Consider the following 14,100-nt stretch of genomic DNA (forward strand, 5'->3'; position numbering starts at 1 on the left):
GCGAGAGCTGCAGCATGATTATTGTTGTTCATGTTAATTTATCAGACTTGTCACATTTGGGAACCTTAATTACCTCTTCCTCTCAAATGATGACTTCTTCATTCGTGAATTTTGTAATAAACTATTTTACCAAAACCCATAATCATGGGTAGAGTGGACCGCTGCCAGTGTCTCTCTTTACCAAACAAAAGGAAATGATATTAATTTGATTGACCGTTCTCAAATGCAAAATGATACCGAGAATGAAATCGGTCGCTCGCTTTTCCCCCACAGATGCCTTTGGGTAGTTCTTCTTAATCTATTACAATTGTAAATGAATGGGAAAAGCGAGGGACCGATTTCATTCTCGGTATCATTTTGCATTTGAGAACGGTCAATCAAATTAATATCATTTCCTTTTGTTTGGTAAAGAGAGACACTGGCAGCGGTCCACTCTACCCATGATTATGGGTTTTGGTAAAATATCATCTCTTTTTGATTATAATGTCAGGGTACTTTATAAAGTCGAAATATAAACTGATATCTTCATTAATATTAATAAGGAGGAAGTTTCAACGATTTCGAAATTTTTCCTTTAAAAACATTTCCTTGTGTTTAGGTAAGCATATCGGTCGATCACTGACTGAATATGCCACTTTATACTCATTCAAGTTGGCATTAAATTCATACATAATGACATTAAAAAGCAGAATTTGTTGGAAATCACGAATGAGCAAAATTCTCACCTTTCGCACGTGCAAACTTTGAGCGGACGTTGCGTGCGCATCCAATATTGAATCGCCGTAAATTTTTGCATGTAATTGTTTTATATATAGTTTGATAAGCATGCAAAGTTTCAAAGTATTTCAAGAAGAACTGTAATCACAACGGCACTCTAAAGTTGACAGAAAATGACGAAAACAGCAATTTTCAGTGATTTTAGCAATTTTCTATCAATTTGGGCGTGTCCCCACGTGTGCAACTTTTCGATTTTCAACTTTAAAGCTAGCCTAATGCACAATTTATACCTATAGGAAGCAGAACTGAGCTCCACGACCCAAGGCATGGCCCAACACCAGAGAATACTAAATCGCAAAATTGACGTTTTTATAAAATAATTCTTCAAAAAAGCACAAACTTCAATGACGAATATCTTTATGAAGGAGCAAGCTAGAAAAACTTTCCGGTAGATTTTCAGAATGCTTGAACAATTATCTAAGATGAAAATTTCCTCAGATTTTGAATACAATTACTTTTTAATGGTTTAAAATCATTTTTTAAAGTTATTACTTTGTCAAAAATCAAGTTTTAAAAACGGTTAACTTGATGACGTCATCAAGGGGTGTTCATGACGTCAAATAATTTGTTTATACAATGTAAACTAAAGTATAAACAATTATTTTCAAGACCTGTGGTCGGAAATGGCTGTATCTTTTATACTTTTGAATCTATGGACAATTAAATACAGGCTACAATTGACTGGCAAAGCGTCTATCCCTGAATATATGTATATAGGTATTTGACCAAAACCCATAATCATGGGTAGAGTGTACCGCTGCCAGTGTCTCTCTTTTCCAAACAAAAGGAAATGATATTAATTTGAATAACCGTCCGAAAATGCAAATTGATACCGAGAATGAAATCGGTCGCTCGCTTTTTCCAATCAATAAGCTTTATATTATAATTCGTAAGCCGTGATCGAATGGAAAAAGCGAGCGACCGATTTCATTCTCGGTATCAATTTGCATTTTCGGACGGTTATTCAAATTAATATCATTTCCTTTTGTTTGGAAAAGAGAGACACTGGCAGCGGTACACTCTACCCATGATTATGGGTTTTGGTCAAATATCATCTCTTTTTGATTATAATGTCAGGATAATTTACAAAGCCGAAATGTAAACTCATAACTTCATTAATATTTATATTAATAATTAGGAGGTAATTTGTGGCTGTTGGAATACACCGAAGTAAAATAAGTGTCTAGATAAAAAAAAGTTGGCATTAAATTCATATATAATGCCATTTAAATATCGTGGGAAAGCAGAATTTATTCGAAATCACGAATGAGCAAAATTCTCACCTTTCGCACGTGCAAACTTTGAGCGGACGTTGCGTGCGGATACAATATTGAATCACCGTAAATTTTTGCATAGCAGTATTTTATATATAGTTTAATAAGCATGCAAAGTTTCAGAAGATTTCATATAGAACTTGGATCACAACGGGACTCCAAAGTTGATAAAAATGGTGAAAACAGCAATTTTCAGTAATTTTAGCAATTTTCTATCAAATTGGGCGTGTCCCGACGTGTGCAACTTTTTGAATTTCAACTTTAAAACTAGCCTATAACACAATTTAGACCTTTAGAAAGCAAAATTGAGCTCCACAACCCAAGGGATGGCCCAACACCAGAGAATACTAATTCACAACTTTTGTGTTTTTATAAAATTATTCTTCAAAAAAGCACTTACTTCAATAGCGAATATCTTTATGAAGGAGCAAAGTAAGAAACTTTTCCGGTAGATTTTCAGAATGCTTGAACAATTATCTAAGATAAAAATGTCCTCAGATTTTGAATAAAATTACTCCTTAATGGTTTAAAATCGATTTGAAAAGTTGTTACTTTGTCAAAAATCAAGTTTTAAAAACACTTAATTTGATGACGTCATCAAGTGATGATGATGAAGATAAATTATTTTTTGATATAATGTAAACTAAAGTATAAACAATTATCTTCAAAACCTGTGGTTCGAAATGACTGTATCTTTTATACTTTTGAATCTACGGACACTTAAATGTAGGCTACAATTGACTGCAAATTGACTGCAAAAGCGTCTATACTATACTTCACGACAATCTGTTGTAAAACAGGGGTTCCAGAAAACCCACTTCCCGATACTCCTGAAACATGAAATTTTTTTTACAGTCGATTTGGACAAGGTCTAGACGCCCTGCAAAGTTTCAGATCTCTTACTCAATTTTAACATGGTTTTTAAGGCACCTGAATATGGCGATTTTGGGTTTTTTACCTAATTTCGTATAACATGCTGGCGCGTATTTTGCGCAAATTTCTTAAAAACCTCCACATAACTATTTCTTATTCCTGTCATCTTTAACATTGAATTAGAATGTTTTGAACTTAAATATAGGTACCTGCTGAACTACTTTCGATGAGTCTTAATGCCTGGAAAACAATAAAGGGGATATACTAGTATAGGGGGTAAATAGTATTGTGAATATAAGGGCGACGGTAATGCTTGCCAGCATTGTGATGTATGTATCACGACAATCTATCGTAAAACAGGGGTTCTAGAAAACCCATTTCCCGATGATCCTGAGACCTGAAACTTTTTTTGCAGTCGATTTGGTCAACGTCTAGACGCCCTGAAAAATTTCAGATCTGTAACTCAATTTTAACATGGTTTTTAAGGCACCTGAATATGGCGATTTTGGGTTTTTTACCGAATTTCGTATAACAGTGCTGGCGAGTATTTTATGCAAATTTCTTAAAAATCTCAACATAACTATTTTTATTCCTGTCATCTTTGACATCAAATTAGAATGTTTTGAACTAAAAATAAATCTGCTGAACGACTTCCGATGAGTCTTAATGCCTGAAAAACTCCTGCCGGAGGCGGCGGCCTTCGGCCGCCGCCTCCGGCCGGAGTGCACGCTTCGCGTGCACGAAAGAGACTTGTAACGTGTACCAAAGGGGGTATTATAGTAAAGGGGGTTTAATAGTAAAGGGGGTATAATAGTAAAGGGGCTATAATAGTAAATGGGGTACATAGTATACCCACAATAAATGCAACGGTCGTGCTTGCCAGCACTGTGATTAACGAACTGGTCGACAAATTAATTAATTCCTTTGTAGGATCGCAGTTGTTTATAATCGACTTCCATATATGGGCATTGACATACCATCACAAAACAGATACCGATCGTATCCCAAAACGTTCTTGGAGATGTCAGGCTTCATGTTGTTTCCCACTTCGCAACTTATCTTGAGACCTTCATCATGGTCCAGGCTAAAGGTGTTGACCCCGTCTACTTTTCTTATTCCGTTGACAAATTGCTGAAAACATGTAAAGTGCTATTATTATTTTGATCCCAAAATAAGAAGACACACCTGAGCTTTGTTTCAACTTCATCACAACTTTTTAATACAATGACACGTTATACCACAAACTTATAATAAATAATAAGCCAAGTTTTAAAACCAACAAACACAACAAACCAATATAAACTTACGTATCCTTCTACACACTTGACAGTGATAGACCCTCCAACTCCAAACCTTACCGTCAAGTTATTGTCCTCATTCGTTAAGTCTAAATCGTGAAAATAGGACACACCTTTCTGGACTATTACTTGAAAGTTGTAGGTGAAAGTACAGTCTGCTCTAGAGGTCGGCATCAAGGCCCAAATAACAGTTACTGAAATCAGGGATATGGTAATTTGATGTTTGGAAACTCTGGGTATTGCAATTTTAGGCATTTCGAGCGATTGAGTATACTTTCTCTGCATGTTTTTTTAGTTAGTTGTACGTGTTAATTAAGTACTGCATTACCCTGCTGGCGACAAATTGATTTAACCCAGCTTTATCCTTGATTAATTTATAAAAGAAGAAAGGAAATGTCCTTACATGAAAGAAAGTTGATTGAAGATCCTTGTGTTGTCCTCTGAAGAAAATCCATAGCTGTGGTGTACAAAATGCTCATTAATATATATTTTTCTTTCATTTTTTCTTTGTAATTTTGTCTCTCATTAATATCGAGGTTAATGAACATGGACTGTTTTAGATCTCACAGTCGGCGAAGTTTACTTTACAAGGGGTCGCAAGGTCTAGTACAATATATATTGTATATGTATATGCAATGTACTAGACCATGTGTGTATATGCAGTGTATAATGTATATGCAGTGTATATGCAATGGTATATCTTTCTCATCACATGGTATCGTTACATTACCGGCTTATTAAGATGTTAAAAAATACTCAAAATTATGCTTAAAGTATCATATATAGTAGAAATATTAGAAATACTAAAATATAGATCAGCAGATATTTCATTGGAATAATAATTTAAAGTTTATCAAACATGAACCAAGTTTTTCAGTAGGTTAAATATGCAGTTATATTTTATTTTAATTTAACACGCTCATATAAATCGAAATGTAGATGTTGTTAAAGTTGTAAATAAGACCACCATAATAACGTTTTCTCTTGAGATTTCACACAAATCACAATCTCTGTTCCAATTTGTTTTGCGAGTAGTCTCCAAAAATGCCGAACTTGGAGCACCACTCATGCCGTCAACGTTTAATCGTAATTTTTACATCCGTTCAGCTCATGATTCTCCTTATTCCTCAATTTACTCGAAATTATAAATTAACATGATTTTCGGCTAGTTAAAATGTCACCTGCAGTGCACATCTAGGCACCTACAAGTGCATCTCTATCTATCTAGACAGCTGCAATGTATACACACTCCGGTGTATTCTCGTTCCAAATGTTAGCACCGGTGCAAGTTAGGTTCTTGTAACCAACCAGGGTGTATCCAGGATCGCAGCTGAAGATGAATTATTATAGTTGCTTATCGTTCCTTATCTATAGTTTCTATTACCTTTCTTCTTCTTCTGCTTCTAAAAAAAGTTTCTTGTCACTTCTTATTATATTTTCTTATCATTTTCTTTGTGATGTGCAGTTTTTGTTACGTGTTGATAATCTAGCTCTCAATTATCTCTATTTTATCGCTACATTATAACTGCCATTGTGCGGGTACTGTGTTTTTACTTTATACAAGTACAAGTACACGATGGATGATGATGAAATGGATATTCTTCAAAGATTGTCAAATTACTCTTCCTACATTACCGATCACCATCAGGTCTATAACTCTTGGGTCACTGAACTCTCGGAAGCTATGAACTGTGACCATGAAAATGAGTTTTCAGCTGAAATGTTCAAAAAGCCAGTGAAGGCAGTTTTAGTCAAACATTTGTATAATGCGTATCGGACTACCAGTGATCATGTAGATACGTTTCTGGATATCAAGAAAGATATGGAGGAGTTGAAGAGCGATCTTATCCGATCGCAAAGTACTGTTATCAAGCTGCAGGCTGAACTTCTGGAAAGCAAATCGAAGCAATTGGAATCTTTCACGTATAGTTTTAATTATTCAGATTTGGTACATGATGGTACACGTATTTTTTAAATTTTATATTTTTGTAGCACGTGTAAATTTTTTAAAAGATAGTTTTTTCGCGTGAGTTGCATCACGGGGATTTTGTTGGTATTTTTATTTTTAGGGTGTTGTTAAGAGGGAGTTTTAGGATTTTTTGAAGGATTTAGTAGGTAGGGGGGGATTTAGTCGAATTTGTCAATACCTCCTGGAGATATTGACGAAATCGATTAAATTTTCCCGGGGGATATAGTGTAATATGTAGGCTGGTTGCAGCAGTTTTAGAGTAGTTTTAGCAGTTGTGTAGATTGTAATTTAGTGATTAATATGACCGTTAGTAATGGGTGTAGATTTAGGTAGTTAAGTGACCACGTGGTACCACGTGGCGCGTGTCGATAACGCATTTCTGGACATGTTAGGATTAGTTCTGGAAAAGCTCTTTAGGTGACGTGTTTAATCAAAGTGTTAACCGCTGATCTAGAACGCCCAACGTGGCCCGTCTTGCCACAGTTTAAGTTGTGATTGTTGATAATATCTTTATATTCATCATTCGAACGTTATTACTCGATTCAACTGTTTCCTTTGTTCAACTCTAGCTTAGGACCGAATTGTAGCATTTGAACCGTTTGATTCACAGTACCGCACTTAGTTGTTTGTTCCGTTATTCTTTTTCCTTCCTCTTTTCCTTGTCATCCCCTTTAGTTTTAAGATTCTTGCTATAAATGGCTACAGCTAACACTATTAATGCTAAGTACCAAACAACAAGTGGGAGGTGGATCGTTGGTATACCGTTAAATCGATTTAACACCGCAATTCCAGTCGCAAGCCTGGGACCACTACTAGCATAGTCACAACATCTACAAAGCTGCCATATAGCCTGACTGACAATTTTATCGACTGACTGACAATGTTTCTTCTTTTTCCCCATTTAGAATACAAAGATTTGTACATTTTAGCTTATGATTAATATTGTATTTTTACCTATAGTTTACCTAGATTGCATGTATGTAGTAGTCATATCAGAGTAATTGGCAATACAAGTTATCGTGATTGTCGTATTAACGTAGAGTTCAATACTTAGTTATTGTGAGTTATTGCGGTTGTCAGTCGCTAAGAACGACTGAGTGAGTAGTGTATATTGTGAGTACACCTTTGTGAGCAGGCACTGTAGACCATCGGTACGCCCCGGGAGGACTGGTCTGGTGCCACCTTGTTTTGCACTCCACTGTCAAGACCACCGTCCAGGACACTGTTCAAGCTGGGATAATCACATTCAGTCAAGCTGTTTCGAAACCGCACCTGTACTCACAGAAGAGAGCTTGAAAAAGGTTGTACAGAATGTTATATCAGAAGAGGATCGAACTAAGAATGTGTTAATATTTGGTTTCGAGGAGACTAGTGAAGAGAATCTGAATCATGAAGTTGGCAAGATGTTTCAGCAGATTGAAGAAAAGCCACACTTCGAAGCTGTCCGGGTTGGGAAGAAGTCAGCTGAAAAGATTAGATCAGTTAAAGTTTCTTTTGAAAATTCAAGTACAGTCCATCAGATATTAGTGAAAGCCAAAGAACTGAGACTGATTTCACGTCATAAAACTGTTTTCATTTCTCCGGACCGATCACCTGAGGAACGAACTATCCATCAGCAGTTGGTCTTAGAGATGAAACAGATTGCCAAAGAAGACACAGATAAACATTATTATATCAGAAGTGGTAAAATTTGTTGTAAGGACAAGATAGTGGAGTGAACGATTTATAATAATGTTTAATTATATACATCCTTAAGTTGTTTTTTTACCGTTGCTATGCTAACTTTTAATGTCAATAAGTAATTTAGTTTTGGATTTTTTATATCATACTCATTAACTGAATATCTTAGTTTGGGGTATATTCATAGGCCAGCCGCTTTGACATCGGCAATCTTTATTTTTATTTGGATTGTTGATATAAGCGGGATAAAAATGCTTTATTTCATTTCATTTCATTTTCATTTCATTTATTATTACTAAAACTAGCATGAACACTTTTATCCCCAAAACGGTGCCAAGAGACAGCAATATTTACTTATTTTACGATTTTAATACCACTTAAGGGTCCAAATTTCGGAATCCAAAGTTCTTATTCATTGGCCAATTTTTTATTACATCATACTGGTCAAAACTCAAAAGGCAATAAAAGCATTCGACCATCCAAACAAGTTTCAATGGTATATCTTTGTCATTTTCCCTCGATTCAATCTTCCCTCATTTGATCATTACCGTAGTTCTGAGCGGCCCACAATTACCTTCGAGTTCGACTACTAGTACTACCCTACGATAACCCTTTCTATGCATCTTTATTAGTGACTTGCCTCCCTACAAAGATAAAGGTCCATTATCTCTGCGTCAATGTATCCAGGATCCTCCCTGACTAGTTTACCGTACTCTCGAAAGGTTTCCCACTATCCAAACATAATTTCCTCTAATAAATCTTTCTGCCTCACTGACTCTCATCATCTAACTCACAGACCCGGGTTAAATATCTCATCTAACTGAAGTCAACAAATAATAAATCACACCGTTTACATATAGTCTGGAAATATAGTGGACAGGAATTTTAAATGAAAGTTTATAATTAGTTTATAAATGTTAACTTACAAGAAGGTTACGGAGTCCCCAGGTCTAAAGGGAGAGGCTCCTTTGGTAGTGCTGGGCTTATCAGTTGTAGCACCATTTGAAACCGCTTGTGTAATGTCTTTACAACCGCCTGAGAGGTTTTAGACGGTTTTAAAAACGGTTTTGATTTTCCGAAATAATAATGTTATAATGTGATTCATGGTCACTGGTCCAAAATTCTGTCAAACCGCGAAATTTCGATCAAGGAAACGGCAGAAAATCTTTTCTTCAAAAATATCTTTTTACATTCTGATGATTTTCCGTTTATCAAAGCTTTCTTTGGAAGTATATATAATAACATCTATAAACAAAAGAGCACCTAAAGAGGCTCAGCAAAGTGCTGGCCTATTTACGCTTACGAAGACTCATTCGTTCAATATGTCTCAAAGTAAATAAACTCCTCCATCCTACTCTATCTCTTGCTAAGTTCACTAAGTTGGTAAAATCATCTTCATTTTTCAAATAAATTTGTCTCTTAAATAGGTCCTTTTTTACAATAATATCATACAAATTAGTCCTGTGTCTACCCACTCGTCCCTTTAGTGTTTGACATCCTAGTGTAGCAAATAACAGAGACTGGTAGGCAGGCGTGTCGTTGTCACTGCGTAGAACATGACCTAGCATTGTCCACCGTGCTTTTTCCACTCTCTCGGAAAGGGGCCTGGTCTGGGTACGAGCGTAGAGGGCCTTGTTAGATATTGAGCTAGGCCAATAGATGTGTAGGATGCGCTTGAGGTGCTTCCTCTGAACAACATCTACAGACTCTAGAACATGCTGAGGTACGGCCCAGCAGCAGCAGTTGTACAGGAGCACTGATACTACTAGTGAGTCGTAGAGTTTGATCTTTCTCTTCTCAGTTATCTGACTCCTTTCTGATCCCTGGCACCACAGCTTGTCAAATGACCAGAAGGCAGAGTTAGCTTTATTTATTCTATTAGTAACATCCTGCTCTGATCCAAGCTTAGTACCAAGAAGCGTCTCGTTTCTCCACTCCTCTTTTCCTCTTAGTTCATTACCCCACTCGTCACAGGCACCAACTTCTTCCAAATACACTCTGGTAAACTTTGTCTTTGTGTCATTGACAAAGAGACTCCATTCACTGAGAATATTCTTGGAGATCTGAAAGATATCCTGTAACTCCTCCATATCTTCACCAATTTCCTCTACATCGTCTGAATAGCCGGACTCAAGAGGCATGTGGTTATCGGCTATCGGAGGGTTGGGTCTTGAGGGGAGGACTGCTCTTATGTGCACTACAGCTCCAGCTAGATTGAGGGTAAACAATTTACCAGCTGTGCTGTCTCCTTGGGAGGCTCCTATGTTGAAAGATAACATCTCTGAGTCAGTAGAACACACTCTGACTACTAGAGTGGTGTTAGCCATGAGGTATTGTACAAGCCTCAGGTCGTCTCTGGAGCATCCTGCAGCTTCTAGTAGTCTGATTGTTGTACCTCTGCGGATGGTATTGAAGGCAGCTGACATGTCGATACTCACTTTGTTCCATTCAAACTCCTTCTTCATTACTACTGATATGAGCATGCTCTGTGCCCAAACTAGGTCGGCACAGCTCCTGCCAGCTTTGTAGGCAGCTTGGAACGGTCCGGTGAAGTTGTCCACAGCTCTCTCTATTCTGTTTAGCACTATCAGTGACAGGATCTTTCTAGAAACATTCAGCAGGGTCAATGGTCGTATCGACTTAACTGGGCCACGAGTTTTACCAGGCTTAGCCAGTGGTGTGAAGTAGAACTTTGAGTAAATCAATCGTGTCTTGTGCCATCCTCAGTGACCTTGTAAGATGGTTATTCAAGAAAAATTCAGTGAAATTTGGGTCGCTGAAAGCTGAAATTCGAATTTATCCTACCGGTAGGACATATTCAAAATATTCATCGCATTAAAGTTTTCTCCGGATATACTGCTTTCAGTACCTTGATAGCGATTTTGTGTTTATCAAAGCTTTCTTTGGGAATAGAACGTCAGTCGTGTCTTGTGCAATCCTCAGTGACCTTGTAAGATGAACGAGATCCGAGCCGGGATATGCCCTCCTCAAGCATCTGAAGACACAATGTTCAAATGCTTTAATGGCCTTCAAATCAGCATGAAAAAATAAAAAATTGGTCGAGGAATAATAATTATAGTGCCCAAAATTTGGACCCCCATATTATGGTGTCAAAAACGCGAATTAAATAGGTAATAATTATTTTAGTCTCTTGAGTTTTTTTGGGTTAGACGGGTTTCTGGCCAGGAGTATCTGCTTAACATGCTTTGCTTTATACTCGGACGATGAGCCCTCGGTCCCCACAAAATCTTTAGAATTATAGTTAAGACTAGTAGTACAGTTTGTGAAAGGAACTCATGGTCAGTCTATAAAACACATGAAAAGCAGTGTGCTCCATACCCCTTAGTCTCTAGCTTTGTTATCAAAACACGTGATTCGATCACGTGATGTTATCTCATTGTAAACAGGGTTTATTTGTTTGATTACGTGTTGTATTGTAATGTATTAACACAAGTTAACTAATAATATTATGTATATGAGTACAGATTCGAAGTGGAACATCGAGTTTCGTTTTGGCGAGGTCTGGCGAGCTGGGAGCAACTTTCGAGATCATCTGGAAGGGCTGATCTAAAAGCATGCTCTGATCAGTATTTAATCTTACTAGACTAACAGGCTAGTTAACGAATATATGACATCTAACTTTGCTCTGCAAATACATTATCTTTCGCCGCGATTTTCGAAATTTTCGCCGTGATTTTGCCTAATTTGGCATGTCACGCGGCGCCGTGATTTTTGGCCTAAATAATCGCGATTTTCTTTTGTCCTTGGTTTCTGCTAGTGTAGTATAATTGCCCATGAGGTTTGATCGCATTTCCTCGCTGACAGGCTTAACACGTTAACAGTTTGGTAAATCCCACTTCATTACTGGTAAAACATGAACAAAATTAAATGTGAGTTGACATTTTACGCTTTTATGCTCTTATAAGTGGTTTGGGTGTGGTGACCATCGGGGATCTCAGTGTACGATTGATGTAGACCACAAGGACAGAGGAATTATTTTGGTGCCCAATCTTGCAACATGAACAGGTTTTTCTCACGGGGCCGGGGTACTGCGATCATTCCACGCCCAATCTCTGTTTGACTAAGTAAGCTGTATAACTATAAGCTGTATTACGTTATTGTAAACTTCAATCACTAGTAAAATTACGCAGACTTGTTCAACTTGCTGACATGATATTTTGCTCGTCTTGTACGCGCGAAAGCGTACATATAACATAAGGGTATTATATGGAACAATATATATAGCGACTATAAGTATAATATAGCGACAAAGTTATTAAGGTGTTACTTACTGATACAGTCGATGATGTTGTCAGTAGACCATGCCACTGCCCTGGTGTCACTGTCTTTCTTGCACAACACTGAGATCTTTCCAACGTTACCAACTGATCTTGTATACCCTGCGAGGATGTTGCTCGTAGGTATTTTCTCTGTTATATTCTCTACGCTATAAATCCAACTCTATCAATATCAACCTTTCTCTTTTTATAATTTTCTCTCTCCCACCTCAAAGAGGTAAAAAGCCCTTTCACCTGCTAGTTCCGCTTTAGAACTTCCAAAGTTTATACCATAAAATGCTTAACATAAATATCAACGCAACAGACCGCTGAGGTATTGAATATCAACCTTATGAGGCTAAACTGGCTGCAAAGTTTAACCGTAAAGACGGCGCGGTATTTATTACAAATATTACGAACCTGGTTGGCAAGCGAGAGACACGCTCATGAAGTTATTGGAGATAAGTGGCGGACTATTTTCCTCGCTGGTGACTATTGAAGCAGGGTACACCACTTCGTACCTGTCCTCTCTGTATGGTGTGCATCCCTCTGAAAATAGGACCGGTAGGTATTGCCAGTGATTTTAGGTTTAATCATATCAGTGCTTTGTTTGACTCTCCCAAATGGATACAATTACGTTTAGATCAGTATATAACCGGTTCAAGATTTAGGTCTTAGTCTCGACTCTTATATTCGCTGATTGACAATTTTCAGTAACCGATAAGAGTTGATATGGATATGATAATGATAATATAATATGTTTACGCATGATTTTTACTGGGTATAAACCGAGGGTTCAACTTGGTTTGTTAACCGTAACTCACCGTCGCAGTACAAGACTCTTTCATCCCCATTGAGATCCTCAAATATATTAGGGTGCAAGGCCCCAGTCTCCTCGTTGCAAGTCACCGTGATTCCCAATCCTTGGTCCATTGCAAATACGTTTAAACCTGTTGTTCGTCTTACACCATTTACAAATTGCTGCGAGCATATTATTGTAATATATATGCTACGTTACCAATCTGTATACTGTATACCGACGTGATTTTTAATTATTTCTTAATATTACTATAATTAGCTTTGCTGTAGTAACCGAAAACTTGACCCAACCAGCTCACAAGCAGTTAACAAGGTAACAAGGTAACAAGGAAAGCAAATTAACTTGCCAGTCAGCTCTCGGCTGTAATTTTCATCGGCCAATATCCAATTATGCGATATCAGCAGTCTTATCTAATTTTATATTTTGTGGGCCAAAAGAGACTCTTCCACGTCTTTAAATGTATTGCAAGTTAATACAAAGCTCGGTATGGTCCTTAGGACGGGCCTCGCGTGTTGGTATAAATATTCAACATAATTTGGTGCATATAATGCAGTAATATATAACGGGGTGTGGATCTAACAAAGCAGATGTTAGTCTAAAACTAGTCTTGACAGTGATGGAACTCCGTTTACTTAAGGCAAACGTTATAAAAATAGAAGTCAACTTACAAAGCCTTTGACTTGACATTTGATGACTGAAATCAATTCGTTTTCTTCATTTTCTGTAATATTTAGTTGGCCGGACCCGTAGGTGGTCGTCTTCTTCTCGTTACAATCTTGCATTCCGATCACAGGTATTGACCAAAGCCAAAGTATAGTCGTGACAACTGCAATGCAATATCACACAATTTTATTTTAAATGTTTTCTTTTAAGGGTTTGTTTTTTACAGACGTATTTATATGTAAATTGGAGCGTAACCTGATCAGATTATTGCCGTATCATATACGGCAGCGAAAATATTGCAGTGACAAATTCGTACGTATTTGTTTATTGATCTGTGCTAAGTGCTTACCAAAAATTGACCTCGACAATAATCCAGAATATTTAATACTGGACATAAAGACGTATTATCACACAAACTGATACTGACGATATAAACTACAACAGAAAGGATATTGCAAGTTGAATGTTG

At 37.2% G+C, this 14,100-nt stretch overlaps 1 protein-coding gene across 1 annotated transcript; it reads right to left on the bottom strand.

Moving 5' to 3' along the window:
• Positions 1-4,986: 4,986 nt before the first annotated feature.
• LOC134826321 (uncharacterized) lies at positions 4,987-14,087 on the bottom strand. The gene is made up of 7 exons (XM_063838653.1): positions 13,981-14,087; positions 13,637-13,794; positions 12,973-13,129; positions 12,569-12,697; positions 12,164-12,271; positions 8,798-8,906; positions 4,987-5,552 (listed from the first exon to the last, which is right to left on the bottom strand). Exons 1-7 carry the CDS (start codon positions 14,024-14,026, stop codon positions 5,447-5,449), a joined length of 813 nt encoding a protein of 270 aa, XP_063694723.1. The 5' UTR covers positions 14,027-14,087; the 3' UTR covers positions 4,987-5,446.
• Between the last annotated feature and the right edge of the window lie 13 nt (positions 14,088-14,100).

The sequence above is a fragment of the Bolinopsis microptera genome, chromosome 2 (genome assembly GCF_026151205.1).
Source record: "Bolinopsis microptera isolate Bmic1 chromosome 2, MBARI_Bmic_1.0, whole genome shotgun sequence".
NCBI classification, from domain to species: domain Eukaryota; kingdom Metazoa; phylum Ctenophora; class Tentaculata; order Lobata; family Bolinopsidae; genus Bolinopsis; species Bolinopsis microptera.

Excerpts from the sequence above, each read along its gene's own strand:
- LOC134826321 (XM_063838653.1), bottom strand. The coding sequence starts at position 14,026 with ATGTCCAGTATTAAATATTCTGGATTATTGTCGAGGTCAATTTTTG. Across the intron at positions 13,130-13,636 it reads AATGTCAAGTCAAAGGCTTT|CAATTTGTAAATGGTGTAAG; the intron begins GTAAGTTGACTT and ends ATATGCTCGCAG. Across the intron at positions 12,698-12,972 it reads AAGAGTCTTGTACTGCGACG|AGGGATGCACACCATACAGA; the intron begins GTGAGTTACGGT and ends TCCTATTTTCAG.